Source organism: Equus caballus, chromosome 31, assembly GCF_041296265.1.
Source record: "Equus caballus isolate H_3958 breed thoroughbred chromosome 31, TB-T2T, whole genome shotgun sequence".
NCBI lineage: Eukaryota > Metazoa > Chordata > Mammalia > Perissodactyla > Equidae > Equus > Equus caballus.
This window is the reverse complement of record NC_091714.1, coordinates 8,589,742-8,614,880: the sequence shown is the minus strand read 5'-3', so window position 1 is coordinate 8,614,880 and position 25,139 is coordinate 8,589,742. Positions and strand designations below refer to the sequence as shown.

The 25,139-nt window shown below is 45.6% G+C and overlaps 2 protein-coding genes and 2 non-coding genes across 5 annotated transcripts; 1 reads left to right on the top strand and 3 right to left on the bottom strand.

Annotated features, from left to right (window-relative positions):
• The first annotated feature begins 1,338 nt into the window (after positions 1–1,338).
• ACAT2 (acetyl-CoA acetyltransferase 2) lies at positions 1,339–14,810 on the top strand. Its single transcript, XM_023632946.2, has 10 exons — positions 1,339–1,577; positions 2,602–3,368; positions 4,028–4,162; positions 6,196–6,377; positions 7,700–7,817; positions 11,140–11,283; positions 12,071–12,193; positions 12,774–12,928; positions 13,884–13,994; positions 14,414–14,810. The coding sequence occupies exons 2-10, from the start codon at positions 3,314–3,316 to the stop codon at positions 14,582–14,584; spliced, it is 1,194 nt and encodes a 397-aa protein (XP_023488714.1). The 5' UTR covers positions 1,339–1,577; positions 2,602–3,313; the 3' UTR covers positions 14,585–14,810.
• Positions 14,718–25,139, bottom strand: TCP1 (t-complex 1). Of its 2 annotated transcripts, none has more exons than XM_001500650.7 (12): positions 24,204–25,139; positions 22,904–22,989; positions 22,567–22,695; positions 21,427–21,524; positions 20,944–21,054; positions 20,524–20,705; positions 20,009–20,135; positions 16,811–16,986; positions 16,316–16,439; positions 15,818–16,010; positions 15,500–15,663; positions 14,718–15,020 (listed from the first exon to the last, which is right to left on the bottom strand). In XM_001500650.7, the coding sequence occupies exons 1-12, from the start codon at positions 24,265–24,267 to the stop codon at positions 14,804–14,806; spliced, it is 1,671 nt and encodes a 556-aa protein (XP_001500700.1). In that variant the 5' UTR covers positions 24,268–25,139; the 3' UTR covers positions 14,718–14,803. The 2 variants fall into 2 exon arrangements, with proteins under 2 accessions (XP_001500700.1, XP_023488711.1); XM_023632943.2 differs by lacking the exon at positions 24,204–25,139 and adding an exon at positions 23,418–23,888.
• LOC111771440 (small nucleolar RNA SNORA20) lies at positions 16,127–16,256 on the bottom strand. Its single transcript, XR_002805296.1, has one exon. It is a non-coding gene; the product is annotated as a small nucleolar RNA SNORA20 (small nucleolar RNA).
• LOC111771436 (small nucleolar RNA SNORA29) lies at positions 21,136–21,273 on the bottom strand. The gene has a single exon (XR_002805294.1). It is a non-coding gene; the product is annotated as a small nucleolar RNA SNORA29 (small nucleolar RNA).

Here is a 25,139-nt window from a genome sequence, read left to right as displayed (position 1 = left end):
TCTTTCGGCTATTCATTGTTCACAGTCCCCATCTGGCCTGTACGTAGCTTTGAGTAGATAGTGAAGAACAGTGGTAATGAAGACTCTGGCCCAGAGAACAGGGGCCGTGTGGCCACACAACGAAAGCAAGCAGTACTCTCAATTTTTCCTATTAAGTTGGTTCTGGACAGAGCCTCCAGGTCGGAAACACGTGAATACGTTTCTTGCATCCAGAAGGATATATTCATATTCATCCAGTGTTAGGCACTGGGCATAACAAATGTATTAGTATTCATTCATATTTAATGCCTCTAATGTGCTAGGAGCTGTGCATAAAGCAGTACAAGATTGTCTTGCGAAGCTTATACAGTCTTAGTAGAGGAGACAGATGAAACTAGGAATTTTAACACATGGTAAGTAGAAAGATAGGGAGAAGATACCAAGGGGCACCAAATGCGGGAGATGGGAAGGCTTCCTGGAGGAGGTGATGTCTAAGAGGAGTGCTACAAAGGGTAGGTTGGTTAACAGAAGACAGTTAACACTGCTCAGTGAGATTTTGAATAGAGGAGAAACAATAAAGGCTGGAAAAGGTGGCTGGGATGAGTTCAGATGTGTTCAATTTGCTGTGCTTGTGGGAGATTTTAATGGAGAGGGCCTGTCTGCGCAGGAGACAACTAGGTTAGAGAGATTTCAGTGTTGTCAGTCTATAGGTGGTAACTGAAGCCAGGGCAGTGACTGGTATTACCCCGGTGCTGGGGCAGAGTAAGAACCTTGGGAGATATATTAAGGGGTAGTCGAAGGAAGTCCATGAAGGAGACTAAGGGGTGGTCAGAGATATAAGGGGACTTTACATCTAGAATAGAGCATGAAGCTTAGGAACAAGTGTGTGAAATTCCTTGGATTCTCGTGTTTCGGGACAGGGAACACGTTCTAGACAGAAGACGCTTAGAGTGTGCTGCTGAGTTCTTAGGGAGCATTGCTGACCCCATCACTATGCCAGACCCAAAGGGCTTCTCCCCAAGGAAACAGTTATCCAGGCTTTTCGAAACTTCTCTATCAGCCCACCAACGGGGCCTGAGCTCTAGCCATCTTCTCTGCTGTCTGTGGCCCATCCACATATCTCTGCCAAGTCCTAATGCAGGTTCCCAGGACCTAACGAGTTTTCAATCTACTTGAAAGCTCTTCAGGAGGATTCCCCAGGCTTGTCAACCTTGTCCACACAACCTGGCGATACAGCTCTCTTGCTCCAGTGTTCTTCTCAACAAGCTGCATGCCTGCCTAGAAACCCTTTCCCTCCTAGCATATTAGGTTGTTTCTCTTTGATTTACTGAACATCTAAAAATCTTCTCTTCCTGCCAGGAAGTGAGCCCGGATGAATCAGGATGTTTCAGTTGCATGCAACAGAACAGCCTACCTAACTCAAAATGGCTTAAACAAATAAGGAAAATTGATCTCACAGAGTTGGAAGACCAGAGGTTGAATGGACACCACGGTTATCCTCAAAGATGTCCTCAAAGACCGTAGTTCTTTCCATCTCTGCTCTGTTGTCCTCAATGTGTTGGCCTTACAGTCATGCTGGCTCCCCTCATGCTGAAAAGGTGGGTGCAGCAGTTCTAACCCTCACACCAAGACACCACACCGTCCAAAGGGAGAAAGGATCCAACTTCTCTGTATCTCTTAGAAGTGAGAATACCCTTCCCAGAGCCACCCAGCAAGCTTCCCTTCACCTTTTGTGGCCAAGACTGGGTCATGTGTCCATTCTGAAACCATTGGCCAGGACTAAGACTAATTATTTGGAGTCAAATGGACGTTGAGAATGGATCACTGTAACTGTTTCCAGGGAAAGAGGTGGAAAGTATTGTCTGGTCTTTTTTTTATAAAGGAATCTTTTTATTTATTTATTTTTTTTTTTAAGGAAGATTAGCCCTGAGCTGACATCTGCTGCCAATCCTCCTCTTTTTGCTGAGGAAAACTGGCCCTGAGGTCACATCTGTGCCCATCTGCCTCTACTTTATATGTGGGACGCCCACCACAGCATGGCTTGCCAAGCAGTGCCATGTCTGCACCAGGGATCTGAACCGGCAAACCCCAGGCCACCCAAGTGGAACGTGTGTTAACCTCTGCGCCACCCGGCACCCTCCTCTATTCTAAATAGTGATGAAATTCCAGCCGTCACTGATCACCCCACCCAGGTGTTTACCCTTTACACAAACACACCTTACCAATATTGGTAATTGATGATTGTTCAATGTTAATTATTATTCAAACTTATGTAAGACTCCATACCTGTGGCTGACTAGCCTCTCTGTATGGGGCCTCCTGCAGCTCTTGGCGACTGTTAGAGCTCTTGAATAATATCATGAAAATTCACTAACATTTATTTGATAAGCATTAATGAAGTCTCTACTATGTACATGACACTGTTCTAGATGCTAGAGAGAATAAGACAGAGCAAGACTATGGGGTGTGTCCGGGGAAAACAGCCAGAACTGAGGCTGGAAGGGGACTGGGGCCAGGTCGTGAGGTTCCCAGAGCGCTCTGAAAGATGCTGAACTCTGCCCAGAAGGGGACAGGAAGTTTTAAGGGTTTTAAACAGAAGAGTGACCCAACTTGTTATTACAGCTCTTCTCCTTTCAGCTTGTCCAAACTGTCAAGCACAGGAAACCTCTGGATCGCTGGGACACGACGACACTCAGGCTTCCCCGCACAGCCACCGCTAGAGCTGAGCTCCCAGGACAAGAAAGGCACGTGGTGCCAACCGCACGGAAGGGCGCGGAGTCCTCCCGGGGGTGTGCACCGTGGAGAACAGAGTGAACCCCTAAGCGAGTGAATGATGCTAGGCGCCCAGGCAAGAAGCAGAGGAACTTCGGAAGCCCCGAGGGCAAAGGCACCCATGAGAGAGCCCGCAGGCCTGCAGGGAGCCGCGTTCGCTCCCGACACTCTCGCCCCGGGAACTCGAGGCCGCGGCCGAACGCGGGACATTCTTCTGTCCCCCCCCCACTTTTCACTGCTCCAAAAAACATCAAGTTCAAAAAAATCCAACTCTCTCCCAAAACAAAAACATCAGGACAGAAGGTACCACACCGGGGGACTCAGATGACGCTCTGAGACGGTGGCGGGACGTGCCTGTCTTAGTCCCCGGTCCGCGGCGCCGCCCTCTGCCCGCGGCCCCGGCGCCCGCGCCTGGCCCCGCCCCCGCGCCTGCGCACCGGCGTCCGCGGAGGCGGTGGGCGGGGCGGCTCCGCCCTCTGTCCGCCCGCGGCCCGGCGGGGCTCTGCCTCACTCGCTAGCGACGCGGGGCCGACAGCAGCACGAGAAGCAGTCGGGCGGCAGGATGAGTGCAGGCTCAGACCCCGTGGTCATCGTCTCGGCGGCGCGGACCATCATTGGTGAGTGGCCGGCGGGCCTGGCGCGGGGTCTGAGCCGCGGGCCCGGCCTGGCCGCGGGGACCCTGGGACCCCTGGGGCCCCTGGGATCCCCGGAACCCGACGCCTCGGGCCTCCTCAAACCTGCGGGACAGCCCCGCCCCTTCCTCACCCGGTCAGACCCTCTCCGTTCCGCGTGCTCTGATTGGCTGCCCGTGTTGAGCCACCGCGCCGCCCGACTCTCCCATTGGCTGGCGGAGAGAGGCGCTCTCTCGCGAGGCCCCTGATTGGCCAGCTCGGTGGGGCGCCACCTCAGCCGTGTGGCCGCCGCGGCCGGGCGGCTGGGTGGTCCGAGCGGTGGCGCTCGGAGGGGTTGCGCTGGTAGAACCAGATTAGAATTGCCTCCATCTCCTCAGTGCTGTGATCATTTCAAAGCCCGTGCGGGCGCGGGAGGGTCGCCCCCTTTGTTAGGGAAGCGTGGGCTGCGCCCGTCCGCTGGGACTTGGGGAATAGATGGGCGGGTTTCCCGCGGGTCCGCGGCCTCCAGGCGCGCTCTGGGGGCCCCGGGCCCGGGTCTCGGCTGCTGCGAGTCAGCTGCTCGGTCCGCTCTGCACCCCTGCGAGCTGCGCGGGCGCCTGGGCGGGGGTATCCCTCTTCCTCTGTCGCCTTCCCTTCTGTCCTAGGCTCCTTCAATGGTGCCTTGTCCACCGTGCCCGTCCATGACTTGGGCTCGACTGTCATCAAAGAAGTCCTGAAGAGGGCCGCCGTGGCCCCTGAAGACGTGTCAGAGGTCATCTTTGGACACGTTTTGGCAGCAGGTAACTGGTCAGTGACCTGGACAGAGATGAGGTTTCTCAGAAGCAGCCCATCACCAAACACACACGCGGAAACTTCTGTTCTTGCGGAACCTAGACCGCCGTCCTCCACTGCCTTCCCATGTCTAGAAGCAGGGCCAGCCAGGCACGTGGCAGAGTCTGCACCACCCTCCCTGTTTCCCTAGGGATCACACATTCACTAGAAGTGTCCCGAATTCCTCCTTTGTGCCTCGCCCTGTGCTAGGTGCTGGGGATGGGGCTCCATAGCACCCGGAGGCCCTCGCCCCATCAGGCTCACTTCTCGTGAGCTGGTAAGGTAGGTGGCACTTCAGGCTATCACTCCCTGGGTGGGCATAGGTGAGTCACCAGAGTGCCCAAGTCCCACTTCTGAGTCACACTGGGTTTATGGACTATCGATCTCTGATAATTCCTAATTAGTTATTAATAACTAGTTTCATGCTCACTCAGAGGCATAAATTCTGATTATTCATAGTGACAGTTGGTAATGCTCACTTATAACCTACTCTTGTCCTTACCCTATCTGAGACCTGGCCCATTTTTGTGTGTCGTTATTTTTTAGTTGTGTAGTTGCTCTTCCTCATTTTCCTTTCTCAACTTGTCCTTCTGGACATTAAGGTCAAAGCATGCCACTTTCTTGTGACTCTCCAAGGCTTTAAAACATGAGAAACACGCTCAGACCGGCGGTTGCCTCGGGCGGCCTCTCCTTTCTTCCTTCTCACATCCGAAGCTCAGACTTAGTCTGTGGCCCCAGGGGGCTCCACCTCTGGTTTCTCTGTTATCTCTTCAACATCTCACCTCTACAGTATCTCCACATAATTGTAAGAAATATCATAGCTCTGTTTATTGAGGGCCTGCTAAGTGCTGGGCCTTTATAGCACTGTGTTGACTTCTCTCTGATCCTCTCAGTAAGTCTATTGCATCATATTATCTCCACTTTACAAAGAAGTAAGTGAGGTTTTCAGAGGTCAGGTCACTTATCCAAGGTCACAGGTTGAAGTGGAGCTAGCACTTGAACCCACATCTGTCCTCCTCTTTAAGTTCAGGTGCCCTCCACAATCATGTAACAATATTCACTGACCCCTGCTGTGCACCAGGCACTCTTCTGTCAGTTAGGGATAAGCAATGTTCATATCAGATAGAAATCCTCGTTCTCATGGAGCTCATATTCTGCTAAATGCAGGAGTATTGATTAATCATGTTCAGCACTCATTTCTCAACTCTAAGTACCTGAAGATGGGGATTATGAATATATACATAAAATTTTTATAAAGGAATTATTTACTTAAATGCATATGTAATTCACTGTAGCTTAAAAAGCAGGAACCTTGAGGGGCCAGCCCGGTGGCACAGTGGTTGAGTTTGCGTTCTCCACTTCAGCGGCCTGGGGTTCACGGGTTCCAATGCCGGGTGCAGACCTACACACTGCTCATCAAGCCATGTGGTGGTGGCATCCCACATACAAAACAGAGGAAGATTGGCACAGATGTTAGCTCTGCAAATCTCCCTATTTTTCCTTGTAATCCCGGGCCACTGAAGCAGAGCGTGTGAACTCAACTACTATGCCACCAGGCCGCCCCCCAAAGAAGTGATTCTTATCAGAGGATTTCATATGTAAACAACCCTTTACCTTCCCAGGGGTCGTAAGCCACGATCATGGAAGCAATAGCCCTAGTTAGAAACATGAACAATGCCCAAGTTCTGCCCCGTGTGTATGAGGGAGTGTGTGCTTTTCCACATCCTATTGAAAGATCAAGAGGACAGTTCCTTCTTAAGGTATTCATAGCTTTGTGGAGAAGAGAGCTTATATCCATAAAATATCTGTAGAACAGCACAAGAGAGTATGTATTCAAAGGCTAGACTGTGATATGTAGAGAGTACACCCGCCTTTTCGCCTCTCGTGGGAACGTGGCTTGGCTGAGTAGTGGCAGGAGACTCAGTTGGCAGTCTCCGGATTTTGTGTGTACTTGCTGTTTTTCTCGTTGGTTGCTCAGAGGCCTCTGTGTTCCTTCTTCCAGGTTGCGGGCAGAATCCTGTTCGACAAGCCAGTATGGGTGCAGGGATCCCCTACTCTGTTCCAGCTTGGAGCTGCCAAATGATCTGTGGGTCAGGCCTGAAAGCTGTGTGCCTTGCAGCCCAGTCGATAGCGATCGGAGACTCCAGCATTGTGGTTGCAGGAGGCATGGAAAGTATGAGCAAGGTAAGGCCTCTGAAGAGATGGCTGTCCCTGACCTCTCGCTGATAAACTCGTGTCCCTGCCATCGCGGAGTTAATTGACGCATATCAGAGCTGGAGCCCAACAGTAAGCAAATCAACGGAAAATGGGTTCAACTTTGATCCCTACCCGAAGGTTAATTATTCTTCAAAGTGGATGAGAAATCCAGGTTGAAGAAAAAGCTTGTCAACCAGTGTGATTGGAACACAATATATTTTTTTGAAAATGTTACCAAAGTGTAAAATATTTTCTGAACTAAACCTATAGCATTAGTTGCTTGATATCCTTGGTCTTAAATTTCTTTCTTTTTGTGAAGAAAAGTCAAAAACAGATGTTGCCAGTTACCTTCCTGCACATGGCAAGGGACCTAGGGACCAAATTTGGTTGACCTTTTGGGGGTGTAGAACATGGGAAAGAGGACCACTGAGTGGTGCCCTTCTCCAGTAGGTTTGCCAGGTGCAATCTGTTTCACCAAGTTCCAGCCCTCAAATTGGCACAGTGGTGGAAAGGAAAAACTATATGCCCTGCTTCCTACAGGCAGTGCAGGGTCTGAGCGGGGGATGCCCTAGGCAGAGGCGGTCCAGCCCAGCCTTTGCTGAGGCCCAGGAAGAGGTAGGCTGAAGGCGGCACACACTTCAGAGTGACAGTGATGGGACCACACTGCTATCTCTGTGGTTCTTTATGAGGTGCTTTCATACGTGCAGTCACAACAGCCCTTACGGGGTAGATGGCATCATTCCAAACTTATAAGTTAGGAGACTGAGGCCCAGAGCCAGGATTCGAGTACAGATCTTGTGACTCCAAGACTTTCCATTCTATTATAGTTGCTATTGAATTGGTAGGAGTTAAGAGGACCCCCTACCGAGAAATCACTCCCATCATTTAATTAGGCAACCTGGTTACTCTCACTGTAGGCATTATGTCTCCCATCAAAATAAGTAGCACATTGTTATCATCACTTAAGGCCTTAGATGAACTCTTCATTTAACAGGTAACAAGTCGCCTCTTTGGAAAGAATAAATGAAATTCTTAAGGAAGTAAGACACAGAATGGATAGGTCTGATGAAAAATGGAAATGGGTAGGTAGGAGAGTAACAGGTTCCCAAGAGTAGGCAGGGTGGAGTAGTCAGCTGACTCCGGGGCCCCAGGCCCTGGGCCCTGGGTGAGGAGGCGGAGGATGGGCCAGAACTGCGGAGTCACAAGGGGGCTAGGCGAAGACGGAGGAACCACTGGATCATTTCAGTGGGAACATAAGGAGAGGGCTGGTTACATCCAAGCCTAAATCCATTTGTCTTTCTTGTTTCCAGGCTCCTCACTTGGTTCACTTGAGGACAGGAGTCAAGATGGGAGAAACGCCACTGACTGACAGTATCCTCTGCGACGGGCTTACAGATGCATTTCACAACTATCATATGGGCATTACAGGTAAGGCAGATATAGCGGAAAACATACGGACTGTAAAAAGGTTAGAAAGATCAGATAATAATCCGCTTTGCGGGGCTTTCCTCTTCAAGGGCAGCAACCAGGTCCTGATCATTTTGTATCCCTAATGACAGAGACGATTCCCCTTTGATGAATGAAATGAGGAAATAGCCCCTCTCTCCTTTGTGACTCCTTGATTATCAGGGAATGTTAGAGGTGGGAAGCACCTCAGAGTTCTTCTGTATCCATCTCTCGTTTGACCACGTGAAGAAACAAGAGCCCACAAATAGTGGTTTTGTGGCAGAGGCAATGTCAGAGATAAACTAGTATTTCTGGTACCCAGCTGTATTCTTTGCATTACACAATCAGGACTTCATTAGGCATCCATCTGGAAAGCTCCTGTGGTCTAGGTTTACTGGGAAAGCAACTGGAAGATTGAAAGAACTTATGTCTTTACTGCATGTAAACGTAAAACTTAACAGAAGGGACATTTAATTTTAGAGTTAAGCATCTTGCTCAAATGCGTGTGGCAATGGCTTTGCTCCTATGGGGAATAAAAACCATATGAAAAGGATGGGGGGGAAGGGCAAGATTCCAAGCCGAGGGAACAGTGTGGGCAAATGCAGGGAGGGAGGGAAGAGCTTGGAGATGTGGGAACAGTGAGAAGCTCAAGGCCTCTCCATCACTGTGTGAGTGAGATCCGCAGCAGAGAAGGCTGGAGATTGTGGGCAGACCACGGAAGGTGCTGTGTGCCGTACCAGGGTCTTACTTGTCATAGCTCTAGGGCAGTTTGTCAGAGTGTGGGTCCAACTAACTGTCTCGGCATCACCACAGATGGTCATGAAAAATTCAGCTCTCAAGGCTTTTCCAAGATGTATGGGCTGAATTTTGTCCTTCCAAAATTTGCATGTTGAAGCCTTAACCCCCAGGACCTCCGAATGTGACTGTATTTGGAGTTAAGGCCTTTTAAGGGGTAATTAAGTTAAAATGAGATCTCTAATGTGGGCCCTAATGCAATCTGACTGGTGTCCTTATAAGAAGAGGAAGAGACACCAGAGATGTGGGCACAGAAGAAAGACCGTGTGAGGACGCAGTGAGAAGGTGGCCACAGAGAGAGACCTGAGGAGCAAACAAACCTGCTGACACCTTGATCTTGGACTTCTATCCTCCAGAACTATGAGAAAATAAATTCCTGTTGCTTAAAAAAAAAGATAGTGGCTCAGGCCATGATGTAGTAATTAGTGAAGACCAGACCTCCTACTAGAAACGAGTACAAAACTGGTCAAAATATATCAAGCAACTGTTTTCACATGTCAACCAACAATCATGTAAGGCTGAGATTCTTGAACAAAGGGAAAGCCCCACTCTCACGGGCTTTCTCCCTGGGGGAACTGTGGCCACAGTGACCTGGGGAGGCAGAGATTGGAGTTTGGAGCTGCTGAGATGCTTGGAGTTTGTGGGGTGGGGTACTGGAGAGAAGAGCTGCAAAGAAGAGGAGCTCCAGAAATCTGCTGTGGGTCCCCATAAGTCTTTGGTCCTATACTTCACTGTGCACGTGCAGGGTAACACCCCACAAAACTTAGAAGAAAACAGGGCTAGGGAGCTGTGAATCAAATGGAGATTTCCTAGATTGCTGGGAGACATAGGAGTTCTGACCAACCAGAGTGAGACCTTACTGAACCCACTGGACAAACTCAATATACTTGCTAAACCACTGGGACAAAACTCTATACTTGCTAAAGATAGTAAAATCCAGATGTTCAACAATATAGCAACTGTAATGTCCAGCATGCAGTAAGAAATTTCTAGACATTCAAAGAGATAGGAAAATGTATCCTATAACCAGGAAGGGGATGGGAATCAGTCAATAGAATCTGACCCCTACAGTGATAGATATTGGAATTAGAAGACAAGGATTTTAAAGGTGCTATTTTACCTATGTTTAAGGATATAAAGGAAAACATGACTTTAGTGGAGGAACAGATGGGGGAAATCTTAGCAGTAAAAGGGAAAATATGGACAAGAACCAAATGAACATTAGAACTGCAAAATCCACGATCTGAAATGAAAAATTCACTGGAAGGCCTACACAGGAAATTGGGGACAGAAGAAAGGGCCAGTGAATTTAAAGATAGAGCAATATATATACAACCTGAAGAACACAGAAAAAATAAACAGCGCCTCAGTGACCTGTGGAACAAAATAAACTGGACAACATGGGTGGAATAGGAGTCAGAAGAGAGAACGAGGCAGGAAAAAATATTGAAGAAATAATGGCTGAAAGTTTCCCAAATCTCATGAAAAAGGAAGTTCAAACACCAAGAAGGTTAAGAAAGAAGCTGCACCTAGGGAAACTGCAGTAAAACTACTGAAAAAGAAAACTAAACTTAAAAATATTTGGAAATCAACCAGAAAAAAACTACATATTTATGGGCAAGGGAACAACAATATGAATGACAGATAACTCATCGAAGACAGTGAAAGCCAGGGGACAAAAGTACTGAAAGAAATTGTCGACCCAGAATTCCACATCACGTCAACACATCCTTCAAGAATTAGAGTGAAATAAAAACCATTTTTAGATTAAAAAAAATGAATCTGTTGCCAGCACACCTACACTACAAGAAATGCTAAAGGAAGTTCCCGAGACTGGAGGGAACTGACACCAGATGAAAACTTGGATCTGCAGGAAGAAATGAGGAGCACCACAAATCATAACTATGCAGGTAAATATAAAAGGTGGTCTTTTTTTCTCTTAATTTCTTTAAAACATATGGCCGTGTAAAGCAACAACATAGCCCTGTATTGTAGGGTTTCCAACATATGTGGTTGTATTGGCACTAAGGATGGGGGAGACAGAACTATACTGTCACAAGGGTCTTAGATTGTATGTGAAGAGGTACAGTATTAACTCTAAGCAGACTGTGATAAGGGTACATATTGTAATCCCACAGTCACTAAAAAATGTGCAGAGTTATAGCCTTAGTACAATCCTATCATAATTGCAGCAGACTTTTTCTTAGAAACTGACAAGTTGATTCTAAAATTTATATGGAAATGCAAAGAACCTAGAATAGCCAAAACAATTTTGACAAAGCAGAAAATAGGACTTAGGCTATCTGATTTTAACACTTAGCATAAAGCTACAGTACTCAAAACTGTGGTTTTGGCCTAAGGATAGGCAGGTGGACCAGTGGAACAGAGTGCAGAGCTCAGAAACAGACCCAAACTGAAATACTGATTTTCAACAGAAGTACCAATGTGATGAAATGGGGAAAGGAAAGCCTCTGATGTTTGTTTGCTTTATTATCTTTTTCTTTAAAAGCTGAAAATGTAGCCAAAAAATGGCAAGTGAGTAGAGAAGAACAGGACAAGCTTGCAGTTCTGTCCCAGAACAGGACAGAGAATGCACAGAAAGCCGGCCATTTTGACAAAGAGATTGTACCAGTTTTTGTATCTTCCAGAAAAGGTGGGTATATACATCATAATGGTTTAAACATCAACGTGGCTATTTATAGGTAAGGGTAATATCCAAAAGGATAATATATAGGAATGTTTATAAATTGTCTCAGTTATGGCTTTCAGGTTGCAAAGAAAAGCCATGTCCTGGATACATCTGAATATGGGGCAGGGGGTGTTTATGGGGTGAGGGGAAGCCGTGTCAGCATTTAGACTCTTGGTCCCAGAGTGCCCTCATGGCTATGTGGGTGCAGCTGGTCTCATGAGAAACTGGAGCGTCGCCTCACGGTTGTTAGGAGGCAGCGGCTGACCTTTTGCCCCTACAGGCTACATCTCCTCAGAAGTGAACATCCATCACCTCCTGTGGCTTCCGTGTGCATTTCCTATTTCTTGAGGGTAGATCTTTGGGGTCACGTTGCTATTGTGTAAAATGGAGTGTCCCAGTCAAGTTCTGTTACTGGTCCCTGACATCTGTGTCCAGTCCCTATGAGATTGGCTTTGACTCTCCCCCATCCAGCCAGTTGTCACCAGCCAAGTCCTTGGCCCCAAACCACAGCAGCCTTCCTCACACAGGGCTGTGAATATGGGAAACGCTCCAAGTCTCATGGAGACAGCGCTCATAAAAGATTTTTACATACGATTTTTGTGTGTACTTTCCTCCTGTTGGAATGAAAATATTTTTTAATAAACCTTTCTCCAAATATGAATCCTTGTATTGTATCTGAGGAATCCACCATTCCTAGCTCATTGACTGCCATCTCTGTACTTATCTTGGGTAACTGATTTTCCTTTTTTAGGTCGTATTGAAGTTAAAACAGATGAGTTTCCTCGCCATGGGAGCAACCTAGAAGCTGTGTCTAAGATGAAGCCTTACTTTCTCACCGATGGCACAGGAACAGTCACTGCAGCTAATGCTTCAGGTCAGGCTTTCGGAAGGGCAGTGGGAGGTGTACCATCTTCTGTGTCTACCAAGTTTATGCCTTCTTTCATTCCATTTTTTACTTATACGCAAATTATTCTAAAACCTTGTCTTAGTTGCTTTAGGGAAAAACGTAGTTTCTCCATATCTGATTACTGACTGAACCTATATAGACACTGAAAGAGTGGATTTGGTTTCCCAGCGTCCTAACAAGACATATGGATGAAAAAGCAAATTAGGAACCCACAAGTTTATCTACCACCTTTCTACTTTTCCAAAACCAAATTCCCACTACCTCCTGTGCCATCTGGACTGTTTCTTCCATTTCTTTTCATTAATCTCCCCTCCCCCACTGCTTTAATCTTTCCACTCCTTCTCCCATTAGAATGTTCTGGGGTCAATTATGTCATATTGCCAAACTTACCATTTGTAATTACACTGTTTTCTGAACTATGGCAAATGGCTTTGCCAAGATGTTAAGCATAATTTAACCTACATCTTCAGGTGTTACAAAGTAGACATAGGTACCTAAGTGAAGTTAATGAACTTTTTTTAGAAATCAAGACATTCGTATTTTACAGGAATAAATGATGGTGCTGCAGCTGTGGTTCTTATGAAGAAGTCTGAAGCTGATAATCGTGGGCTTACCCCTTTAGCACAGATAGTTTCCTGGTCACAAGCAGGCGTGGAGCCTTCCATTATGGGAATAGGACCAATTCCAGCAATAAAGCAAGCTGTGAGTTTAATCCTGAATGTTGGCACTTGTCCTTTGTAACTTCTAATTCCATATTAACTTCTGCCCTTTTTAAACCTTTGCTCAGATCCTTTCCATTCCAAAATGCCAAGACTGAGCTGGATTTTGTTTTCATATTTATTCCTATCAGGTTTCATTTGCTTTCTTTCCCTTTTATGAAACTCTTTCCATTAGCCTTAAAGCTTATTCATTTAGTTGTATGTTTAGTTTTCTTTCCCTACAAGGAGCAGCCATGAACATTTGCATCATGTTTTTTGGGGTTTTGGTGAGGACGACTGTCCCTGAGCTTACATCTATGCGAATCTTCCTCTATTTTGAAGACTTTTGTTTTTCCTTTTTCTCCCCAAAGCCCCCCAGTACATAGTTGTGTCCTAGTTGTGGTATGTGGGATGCTGCCTCAGCATGCCTTGATGAACGGTGCCATGTCCATGCCCAGGATTTGAACCCTGGGCCCTGGCAAAACCCTGGGCCACTGAAGCGCAGTGCACGAACTTACCCCTCAACCACAGGGCTGGCCCCTCTTCCTCTATTTTGTATGTGGAATACTGCCACAGCATGGCTTGACGAGCAGTATAGGTCTCCACCAGGGATCTGAACCCACAAACCCCAGGCTGCAGAAGTGAGGCACGAACTTAACCACTACGCCACTGGGCCAGTCCCATCATATGCTTTTTAGAACCGATTCTATTATCTCACCTCACCTACAAGGAACAGATGTTACTGGTTCAAAATTTAAGAGAGTTTAGAATTTCCAAGGGAAGTTTTATCCTTAACCCTTTAGAATTGGTGTTAGCAAGGCAAAATGCGTGATATCACTAGGCCCCCAAAGTGACAGTTTTTAAGAGACCCTTCACTATCCTACACTATATTCTGCTTTTATTTCTTCAGTGAAGACTGGTTCCACTCAAGTTTTTTAGACTGTTCATCTTTCCTTTAGGTCGCAAAAGCAGGCTGGTCACTGGAGGATGTTGACGTATTCGAAATCAATGAAGCCTTTGCAGCCCTCTCCATTGCGATAGCTAAAGAACTGGGATTAAACCCAGAGAAGGTAAGCATGAGCACGCAGTCCTGAGGAGAGCCTGCAAATGACCATTCACAGCGCAATTTTAAGTTTCATCAGCTCTGTGCAGTTAGAGGACACGGCCCTGGTGCCGGCCAGGCAGCAGTGGTGGGTACTGGGTTAAGGTCCTGTTGGGACGCGGAGTTCACTCATCTTGCTCCCCAAGGTAAAAGACTGAGGCTGCACTAGTTTACTTCCAACACGAACAGGGCATTTTTCTATCTTTTAAACTAAGAAGAAGGGGAGGTAGTTGGGATGGATGTCACAGGGGTATAAACCAGTTCCTAAGCAGTTAAAAATTGAACTTAAAAGGATAGTTTACTGGTACAACATTAAGAGGAAAGGTAGTAGTTTAGGATTTGAACGCTGTGCCCACAGAATAAATGATATAAATCTTTTCCCCTTAGGTCAACGTTGAAGGAGGGGCTATAGCCTTGGGCCATCCTCTTGGAGCATCTGGCTGTCGGATTCTTGTTACTCTGTTACACACACTGGAGAGACAGGGCGGCCATCGTGGTGTTGCTGCCCTCTGCATTGGGGGTGGGATGGGAATAGCAATGTGTGTTCAGAGAGGATGAAATTGCTTAAATGTCATGCTTAAACTAACCTTGAACCTTATTTGTTTTTAAACAAGATACTAAGCTATAATATGTGAAGTCAGAGGACCAAAGTGAGGACGGAAACCATCTCCCACCTCACAAGAACCCAGGCTTGACAGCTTGTTGTACTTTAATTATGTAATACTCGAGGTACAAGACAATTGCATCTAACATTGTTATAAATAAAAGAGAATCAGATCAGCCATCAAGGGCTCCCGAGTGAACAGCATCTTCATAACCTCCATGCTTATCATCTTTGCTTTCTGGGTGTAATTTAATGAGATCATCAATTCGAAGAATTGTAATTGCAGCTTCCGTGGCAAATTTCAAACTCTTAACTTTAACTATGGTAGGTTCAAACACCCCTGCTTGCTTGTTGTCTCGCGGTTTACCATTGACCAAATCAAGACCAATCCTGCAATTTTAGGAAAAAACTATTAAATGGCCTCTTACATAATACACACACATCCCATCCCTTTAAAGGCTATTTCATCCAAATGTTAAGCTTGGAAATGCTGGGACCTTATTCATGGTAGGCCCCTCTAGGATTCAAGTAGTTGATTATGAATAACAAAGCCAGCACTGAAAGAGCTGTAGAAAGGCCTAGATAGCAGTAAAGAAACTGTTTCTAAACATCACTTATCTTATAAAGGAGTTGCTTCAAAATGGCTATGGCTCACCCAAAAGTCACCTCCCCTGTCTCTGTGGGACCCTCCTGTAGGGGAGGTCACTCTACCCACAGAGGCAGGGCGAGCTTAGGAACCAGGGTTGTTAACCAGACACACCAATGCTAATATAATCACTAGTCATCCTTCATGAATTTTAAAAAACCCCGAAACTACCATAGATGCTATACAGATGACAATGAAAAAGACAGGGAGATTGTATGCTTACCATTTTAGATTTTTGCGTTCTGGGTTAACCTGAGCCTCATTATGAAAAGCTCTTAACTTTGCAACCAGATCTGTGGAGTCTTGGGCAGCATTAACTGCCAGCGTATTAGGAATGACAAGAAGAGATCTTGCAAACTCGGCAATAGCAAGCTGTTCCCGAGACCCCTAAGAAGACAGACAATGAGCCATCTTCACAGAAGGAAAAAATTAACACCCAAAGCAGCAGCTAAGGTCTCAGATGAGGTACATTAACAAAATGCCCAAGATGATCCCTCCCAGGCCCATGTCGAAAAGAACACGGGTCTCTAGATGTTCTTACCATGCTGGTTGCGTAGTTTTCAAGATATATGGACAGGGCTGCTTCTACAGCACCCCCACCCGGAACCACTGATTTTGACTCCAAAACTCTCTTCACTACACAAAGTGCATCATGTAAAGAGCGCTCCATCTCATCACACATGAAATCATTCGCCCCACGTAAGATAACTGATGCAGATGTACGAGCTTTAGTGCTGTTAAAAAAAATAAAGTGCAATTCTTAATTCTTTCATAAAGTAAGTCTACACAGAAATTCACTGTTAAGTGTCTTGGTTAAATCCTGCTTACACAGGACATTTGGACATAGAAGCCATGTCTTGGCCATGCAGAAGAGATGAAATGGTTACTCCATCTCAATTTACAATGGCCCAGTATTATTTTATCCCATGCGTATAACTGCTCATATCACTGAGAGACTATAGCAGCAAATCAATGGGAAGGTGATCTGTTCTTATGAATAAAATCTGTGCAGCTTTATAGTTTACTGAGTAGCTCTTACTTTTTGATCAAGATGAGCTCATCATCACAAATTCTCTCCTGCACCACCTCTTCTGCTTGTCCCAACATTGAAGCTTCAAAAGTTTCTTCACCTTCCAAATTGGCCAGGGTTGACAGAATAGTTGCTATTAAGATAATTACAAAGATCTGTAAACAATATTCCCATGAATATTTTCGTATCCTGTCTTAGATTCAGAAACATTTATGATAAAACTGATATATAAATACAAGTTGAAGGTTTACAGTTAGGCAGCAGATAAGCAATTGTCCTTTTATCTTAAGATGAAACTGTCATTTTAAGGTGAAATTAAGTTAAAAAACTTTTCCAGTTATATTTAAAAAAAAAAAGGCTCTATAAATGTATTTGTAGCACAAAGCATTGAGTAAAAACTGTTCTGTTTTTGAAGCTGCTTAAGCGTTAACATTCCAATATAAAGAGACATAGTCACAGAAAGTAACATGAAGTATTGTATCTGAGAGCTGGCACAAGACATACCTCCAGAAGCTTTAGCAATGCGTTTAAGGTCCCTTTTTAAAACTCTTCTAACTGCCATGGCACCAGTCTCCACAAAATACTTCAGACACATGTCATCAATTCCACCAGTGGTGAGAATAACGTTGGCCCCAGTTGCCAGGATCTTCTGGATTCGCTCCTTGGTGATATCTGATTCTCTACAGAGATCAAGTATTTGAGGAGTAACCCAAAGTTGTCTTCTGTTTTTTATACAATATAGCTCTAAGTTCCATTAAGTATTTTTCACAAAATTGCAGATTAAGTCATATTAACCATTCCTCCACTTCTATGACCAGAATATCTATCAGACAATTTATAGAAAAGTTCAAGGAATTAAAAATTACCACTTAGCTCTCCCTTACCCCAATCTGAGTTCCTAACCAAGCACTGTGGTGAGAAAGGAAACAGGATCCCTGCCTTCCAGGATCTGGCAGGGGGAGAGACTGCCAACTGCAACCCAGGGACAAGGGTTACTACAGTGGAATGCAGATTACAAGCATACAAGAGGCATAAATCCAGCCTGGCAGGTGGAACAAGGAAAGTCTGGAGTTGAGAGAGGGGCCAAGAGTTGAAATTCCCAGTAGTACCAGAAAATGAAGAACCTTGTAGGGATGTCAAAGAGTCTGGACTGGTAAGAAGTTTAATATTTTTAAATAGGAATAGTAGTGGTATTGAATCTGTGTTTCAAAAGGATCCCAATGTTAATGTGGAAACCTCACTGGAAAGATGAAGGACTAAAGGCAAGGAGGCAATAATTAGAGAGACAGGAATGTTTGCGCTGAGAACAGATGGCCTGAACAGAGAAGTCAACGTTTACGGCTTGGGTAGCTGGGAGGTTCAGCCACTGACTCCTGGAGTGAAATAAATACTAACAGGTTAGAGGCAGGATGAGAAAGTACAGTTCAGCTTTCGACAACATGAGTTTGGTCCCTGCGTTAGTCTGTGAAGCTGCCAAGGGGCACTCATATAGAGCATGGAAATCACCAGCAAGCTGACGGAAGAGACACAGATTTGAAAAATAGTCAATATACAGAGAATTAAAGCCATTTCACTTATCAAAGAAGAGCAATGAGATCAAAGAATTTTTAAAGTGAAACGAATTAAAGATGAACCTCAAAATAAACCTCTCTGTATATACTGACAAAGACTGTGTGCCAGACACTCTAAGGACAGGACTCCAAAATCAGGGGAATCAGTCTACCTTTAGCACTTACAGTCAAAGCCACACAGACACAGGGTTAGAGACTGCAGGGCAGCCGATGGAAGGTGGAGTATAGGAGTCACGGCAGAGTATAATTTAGATCGAAGGAGAAAGAAAAGCTGCTTTGAGAGACTGATCACCTAAAGGGTAAGTAAAAACTTAACCAGTCAACAAGCAGGCAGAGTATGTTCAAGGCAGAGGCAGGAACTTCCCTAGGGGCCCGCGGAGGAAGTGTGGACCCCAGTCCCAGCTGTGGCTGGACCACAGTGAAAAGAATACGTAAGGAATTAAAAGATCTATCCCAGGGCAATGGGAGACCTTCTAAGGGCCCTGGAATTGATGAGATCAACTTGGCTGCTGTGTGGAAGACCGCCTGGGAGGGGACAAGAGTGAAACCCAGATGCCCAGTTTGGGTGACTCTGCAATAGCGTGAGCGAGAGAATGGAAAGGGAAAACAGGTGATTTTGAGATTTAATTTGAAGACAGAGATCAAGTGATCTTGGTGACAGATGAGAAGGGAAAAGGGTATTAGGTAAACAGAGGAGTTAGGGCTATTTCCTAGTTTTCTCCCTGAGTAGAGGGGTCCTCATCACTAACAGGGCAAAGAGCAGATGCGGGGGTATCAGCATAAGTTCAGTTCCAGACACGCCAATTTTGAGATGCTTAAGCAGCACTCAATTAGACAATCACAGGTATGTTTGGAGCTCAGAGAACTAGATTTTAGAGTTTCCAGCATAGAGACAGTATCTGAAGTCATGGGAATGATGAGTTATCCTGGGGAGAGCAGAATGAGATGGTGGCCGCCCAGGCATAGGAATACTGACAAGGCCGCATCACAAAGTCGTTCCTCCCTCCAAAAGTCTTTCAACAAGTAGTCAAGGGTCTGATAAAGGTCAAGTGAAAGCTGAAAGTGTGTAGTGAACACTAAGCGGTCACAAGTGACCTTAACAAGTGACCTTCCATTGGAGAGCAGAACAGAAAAGAGGATAAGAAGAAAAAGTAAAGCACCAGGGAAGTTTTTGTGTAAATCACTCGGGACACCTGGCTATAAGAGTTGGAGAAGGACGCAGAGTAACTGGAGCAGGATATGTGAGCAAGAGGCTTCTACTGAAAGATAAGAGAGCTACAAGTGGAAACTAGAAAGGAATGAAGAGGAGAATTAGTAGCTGAAGATGCACTTGAGAAGCTGAGAAAGAACAATCCATGAAACAAGACTTCAAGGCAGGAGGCAAGAGGATTGGGAACACTTATTCTAGAGGGACGGGCCTTTGTTGGAAGGACACTTTGTTACATCAGGAAGGAGGGAAGGAAAGTATACACATACAGATAGATTTAAAAGATGACAACATTCCTGACTCTTGGCAAAGACTTCCCGTAGATTTAGTTCAGTCACTGTTCATTTTTTTAAACTAACCAACTAACCATTTAAAAAGCTATTTGAATGGTACGGGTCAAGTGTTAGGCAAAGTGCAGAGCGGTAGCCGACCGAGTGCACACCAGCTCTCTGGCGTGCCAACCAATGAATCGCACCGTCTGTGCCCCTAGGACCTGGCGGGCAGCAGGTGTCAGTCAACACTGCACTGCTGGGTTCCTGTAAGGCTTATAGGAGGAAGCACATTCCTGGATCTATCTGTAATATCAATCCACCCATAAAACCAAAATTCCACAAAAAGCCCAATTTTCATGTAAGTTCTATCACTCCAAATCTCTTTAAACACCATCACATTTTCTAATTTTCCTGGAAATTTATGGAAAATAGTTTGGTTAAAAACGTGAATTTTTAAAATCCTCCAAGACATTCACACTTAAAAAAACCCAGTTGCATAATCGCCATACTCTGCCACCTAGTGACTGGTTGGTTACCTGCCATCATCTATGAAATATAGCACTCATTCTTTCCAGTTAACTATCACCTGTTCTAACAGAAGGGTGATTTACAAACACCCCTTTCAAAGGCCAAAAATAATCTCTCAACATACCTCTGTCTAATCTGGTCCAGTTTTTCAGGGTCTGTAATAACCACCTGTACACCAAGCTTCATTTTTGTTTTCTGCAGGCTGAAGTCAAGGCAAGCAATTTTTGCATTAACTATTCTCTTGGGCATGCCTATAATTAAACATAATATTAAGTTCCTTTACAGTAACTATAAGACTACATTTTATAAAACAACTCAAACATAATAAATAGCACAGAAAAACCATGTAATATGTAAATATACAAATTTAGATTTTACTTTTAACCTTAGAAACAAATTTTTATGGCATTAAACGCATGTACTTTCTTTTAACTTGCATTTTTCCTAAGTTATATGCACTTAAGCTACAAAAGAGAAACTGACAACGCAATAAACAATTTCCTTTCCCCCCTGGGCTTCATTAAAGAACAGCAGGCGCACGTCTTGAATACTTCATCTGAAGATGTACAGTATGCAGTCCACAGAGAGCAAATTTTACCCTTTCGTACTCCTGTTACGCGACCCAATCCCAAACCTTACCCTGGGCTCCCACCACACAGTTGAGCGCATAGCCATTGACGAGCATACTCTCCATCTGACTCCTCCCATGGGCTTTCAGGACGTTAATAGAATTGACTGGATAGCGAGGCTGGCCTCTTATATCTGTGTATTTAATAGCAAGCACAGCATCTACTACCATATTAGCGAAGAAATCACCATTTCTAAGCCAACAGTTAAGGAGAACAAGAAACTTGGACAATGGATGCACATGAAAATCAAGGTTAATTCAAAGGCAGTTCCTCTTAGCAATCTCATCAAAGAAACTAGCATTATTTACACCATCAAAATGCTAGAGTCCTATTTATCACTATTTATAACACATATGACTTTTACCCACACTTTATATCACCCTTCCCCTAACTTTATAGCCTAAACTTGACCGGACCATCACAAGGATACATTCCAATGATTTTGGAAGACATCGACGTCTTAGCAGCATTAATGAGGCAATCTCTTCCAAGTTCATCTGTGTTAATAATTAGATTCTCACTGATATAACGCACTGCTTCCCTGTTTAACATGTGGGAGAGAAAACACTTAAAAATCCACTACTCAAACTTTTCTTAAGTCAGTGTCAAAATGTCACAGGCACCAACTTTGTCCAGCCATTTCATATAGGAGGAGGACACAAACAAATCCTCCCTCTTCAGATCATGGCAATTTTAGTCTATCCCATAAGCATAGCCACTAAAATCTATTTAGGAGAAAATGTGGTAGTCAACTGGGAAAAAAGGATACTGGTCCCACTTACTTCAAATATTACTACCTGAGTGATAAAACACACTCTTTCAAAACAAAATTTAGTCATTAATCAAAACATTTAAAGAACACACTGTTGATATCAAATAATATAAAATTCTCGCTAAATGCAAAGAATCTTACTTGCAAGCAAGTCGATAGCCACTAATAACTGATGTGGGATGAATTTTCTGTTTGACGAGTTCATCGGCATTTTTTAGAAGTTCTGCTGCAATAATAACCTGTGGAGAAAACATCCATTGCTCTAATGTTACTCTGACATTCAACATGTGCAACGCATATGTAAGAATACTAAAATGATTCAGATGTTATTAACCAGAACGGTGACGGTGGTGAAACGAATAACTGGTTATCAGAAAACAAAAAAAGGAAACTCTTTGCAGTTTTACACACAAATGGCCAAAACTAGATGGAGCCAAAAAAATGCTCTAATAAAGCCAGTTCTGCGGTACAACAGACGACTACACATCCACCACCTTTAAAGATTAAACGCTCAAGAGAAGCTCAATGAAAAGTCTGAGTACTCAAAGACCTGTACTATTTTAAGTTATTACTTGGTTTATTTAAAAAAATCATCCTCCTAAGGACACTAAAAAATATTTTCCCCACAAACCACTGCTTGTTTCTTTAGAGCAAATTATGTGTTCTTTACCAAATAACAGTGCTTCTACTACATCGGTGTTATGGACGATCTTTAAAGAGTTTATATCGTGTTATTGATCCCATGTTCACTGACTTTCTCGCAATCCCATTCTGAACGCATGAGACTGCCTGTCAGCATTTAAAATATAAAAACACCTTTGTTTTTTTTTTAAAAAAACTGGTAACATTTTTTTCTCTAGATAATTATAAACACAAGGCTTTAGAAATTTCCAGGCCTCAGGTCATAAAGGGGGATGAGAAAACAAAACATAAAAAAGAGACTATTAAAAAAAAAAAAAACCTTTGTGTGATCTATGAATATTGTCATAGCTGAGGGGGGAAAAAACTCATAAAACTTGTGAAAATCAACATTTAAAATGAGGGAACTATTCTCTCTTAATTTTATTTTTTTTACCTAACTTGTGCAACCTAGCTATAACCATCACCTTTCAAGTTTTGTTTCTGAATCATTACCCAAGCAACAACTTAAATTTCCTGCCTCTCAAGGATGGAACTTATTTCTGACACAGAAGCAAAGGACTGACTTCAGTTTCCCTTTCTGAAAGTTCAATTCTAGGACAACCACTAGGCTTTACCCTCTCCCACTCGGTGACTACCTACCACGGAGGTAGTTCCATCTCCCACTTCTTTGTCTTGCAGGTCAGCTAGCTCACAAAGAACTTTAGCTGCAGGATGCTCTACCTCCAGCAACTTCAGGATGGTTGCACCATCATTAGTAATGGTTACATCCTAAAAAATTTGCAGAGGAGGAAAGAAAGACAACAGTCACCTGGAAAAACAAGACAGCCTCTACATTAACACAGCCCCATTACGATACAGATTCATTTCTACTACACTTTCCCACACCAGCATTCTGACAAAAACAAATAATCTGACAGTAAAATATTTTTAAAACTACCTTTTTTCTTTAAAGTAACAAACATCTAGGTGTACTTACACCAATATCATCCACCAACATTTTATCCAAGCCAACTGGACCAAGAGAACTTTTTACAATATTGGCAATAGAAGCTGCAGCCATAACTGTACAAATAAAAAAAGAAATGAAATTAGAAAAATCCACTACTCCAAAAGGCCACCGTTTTGGCCTAAAGAAAGTAAACGACATCCAACAGCTTGTGAGTTTTCCAAATCTACAAGTCTACCCTAATTACTTAAAAATTACCTACTGAAAAGTCCAATACGGGTAGGGGAAGACTAGCAAAATTCCGTTGGAATTCATCTAAAATGGGATGCCAAGTGTTTTAATATAAAAGTATCCACTTCATTGCCCCATAGAATAAAAGTCATCTACTGGTTATAATTCCGGGTCCAGCTACTCCTCCACGCAAAAGAAAAAAGATCCATATCAGCCTTTCCCTTCAGATTTTGACAGTTATTTCCTTTATACTGTTAAAATCAATATGGTCTTTGTGAACCAAAAAATCGGCCATCCAAAGGTTCTAACTTACTTCAAATTCGCCCAAGACAAAAATTAAGAACCTATCAAACAACGGTAAGATCGACAGGCATCCATGACTTCAACGGGTAAACGCTCTCGAGAGGCTCAACCACCACAAATGCCTTAGTTCGTATTAAGGTTTACGTCGACAAATCCATCTCAAGCACCGCTCATGCTAACATGCAACTAAAATCTTGGCAGCTAAGTACAAAAAGCTGCCAGCGACAAGTGGGGTGAGAACTGGATGTGGACCCGCATCCACTGCAGATGATCCCGGGGGAGGGCGGGGGTGAGTGGAAGGCGGACAACGGGCAAGTCATCTCTTGGCGGCCATTTGCCCACCAGTGAAACGAGCAGTTGAACCCAGCCTTTTCCGGTGAATGGCCCTAGAACGAGGCCCCGTGGCCGGGACACGCGCTCCACCCGCTTAGAAGGGGAACAGAAGGGGCACAGGCACCGGACCGCGGGGGCCTCCCGGCGTGGCCGGCACGTGCCGGGGCGCGGGACTCGCTCTCCAGGCCGGAAGCGCTCTTCCCACACCAGCGCCTGGACCTGCACGGCCGACCCCGCCACCCGCGCAGCTCCCCAAACGTGGAGCGCCCCGGGCATCCCTCCCCTACGGGCCGCCGCGCCCCCTCGAGGTGGCCAGACCGGCGGGGGTCGGAGAGCCCCCGCCCCGGGAGGAGGCCTTTTTGAGGAAAGAGAAGGAAACTGAAAGCCCGGCAGCCACAGGCCCAGCAGGGCGGGCTGGGGGCCCACACCGCCGCCGGCCCACTCAGGCCTCGCCCGCCCTTACCGTTCTGGGAGCGGATGGCCTCCCCGGTGCTGCGGTCCCCAAACACGGACAGCGGCCCCTCCATCTTCGCGGCAGGGCACACGTCGAGCTTCGCTCACACCGCAGGCAACGAGCGGATCGGTCCCGAGGCCGGGCGGCGGTGGCAGCGGCGGCAGCGGCGGCAGCGTGGAACGGGCCCGAGCGACGCCGCGGGGACTGCTGGGAACACGGCTCCCACTCCCCGGGCCCGCCGCAGGGCAGGACGGGAAAGAAAGGACAGGGGGCGGGGTGAGAAGTGAGAGTGGGCAGGAAGTCAGCAGCCGGAAGAGGGCGGGTCCAGCACTTTCGCCCAATAAGAGAGCGGATGAGGAGGGCGCGAAGGGAGGAGAACGGAAGTCAGGATCTGGGGCCGCTGCGGGAAGGAGGCACTGGGCTGAGGCTTCTCCCCAGGCATGGGTTGCGCGTGCGCCTTTGCGCATTCTAGTGCCTTCTAGAAAAGGTGGTGGGTAGGGCGGGGCTTGGAGTTGGGGTGTGACAGGAGGGGGCGGGCCCTTCTCTCAGGTTGAGCTGAGCCTCTGAGTCTAGCGTGGTCGGGTTCTCCTTGTTCTCCTTCAATGTCGCAGCTTGGTGGAGAGCGCGCGGCAAGTCGCAGGCTCTGTTCTGGGCTCTCGAGTATAAACTTGAGGCCTCAACCGGGGTGGGACACGCCAGGGTTTCCCACGGGCCATACGGGAAGACAACCGGCGTGTCTGAAAACTGTGCATCGTGCGCTGCCCCGTTTCCTCCCAGTGCCCATCTGGGGTGTGCGTGGGCCCGACAATGGTCGGTCTAGGCTTTGTGACCAGATGGCCCAAAAACAATCGTAAAGGGAAGTTAACGAGCATCTTACATGCCGAACTCCGGGAAGGCCGCTGCTCAAACTAACGGGTCGCGCCCCACCCGCAAGTGCGTTACTGC

What these genes read in the sequence shown, in the direction of transcription:
- ACAT2 (XM_023632946.2), top strand. Translation starts at nt 3,314, where the DNA reads ATGAGTGCAGGCTCAGACCCCGTGGTCATCGTCTCGGCGGCGCGGACC. An exon ending in GCATGGAAAGTATGAGCAAG is followed by an intron (nt 6,378 to 7,699) that starts GTAAGGCCTCTG and finishes TCTTGTTTCCAG; the next exon opens with GCTCCTCACTTGGTTCACTT. An exon ending in TTTTGTATCTTCCAGAAAAG is followed by an intron (nt 11,284 to 12,070) that starts GTGGGTATATAC and finishes TTCCTTTTTTAG; the next exon opens with GTCGTATTGAAGTTAAAACA.
- TCP1 (XM_001500650.7), bottom strand. Translation starts at nt 24,267, where the DNA reads ATGGAGGGGCCGCTGTCCGTGTTTGGGGACCGCAGCACCGGGGAGGCC. An exon ending in GGCTATCGACTTGCTTGCAA is followed by an intron (nt 21,055 to 21,426) that starts GTAAGATTCTTT and finishes CATGTTAAACAG; the next exon opens with GGAAGCAGTGCGTTATATCA. An exon ending in CATTGCTAAAGCTTCTGGAG is followed by an intron (nt 16,440 to 16,810) that starts GTATGTCTTGTG and finishes TTATCTTAATAG; the next exon opens with CAACTATTCTGTCAACCCTG.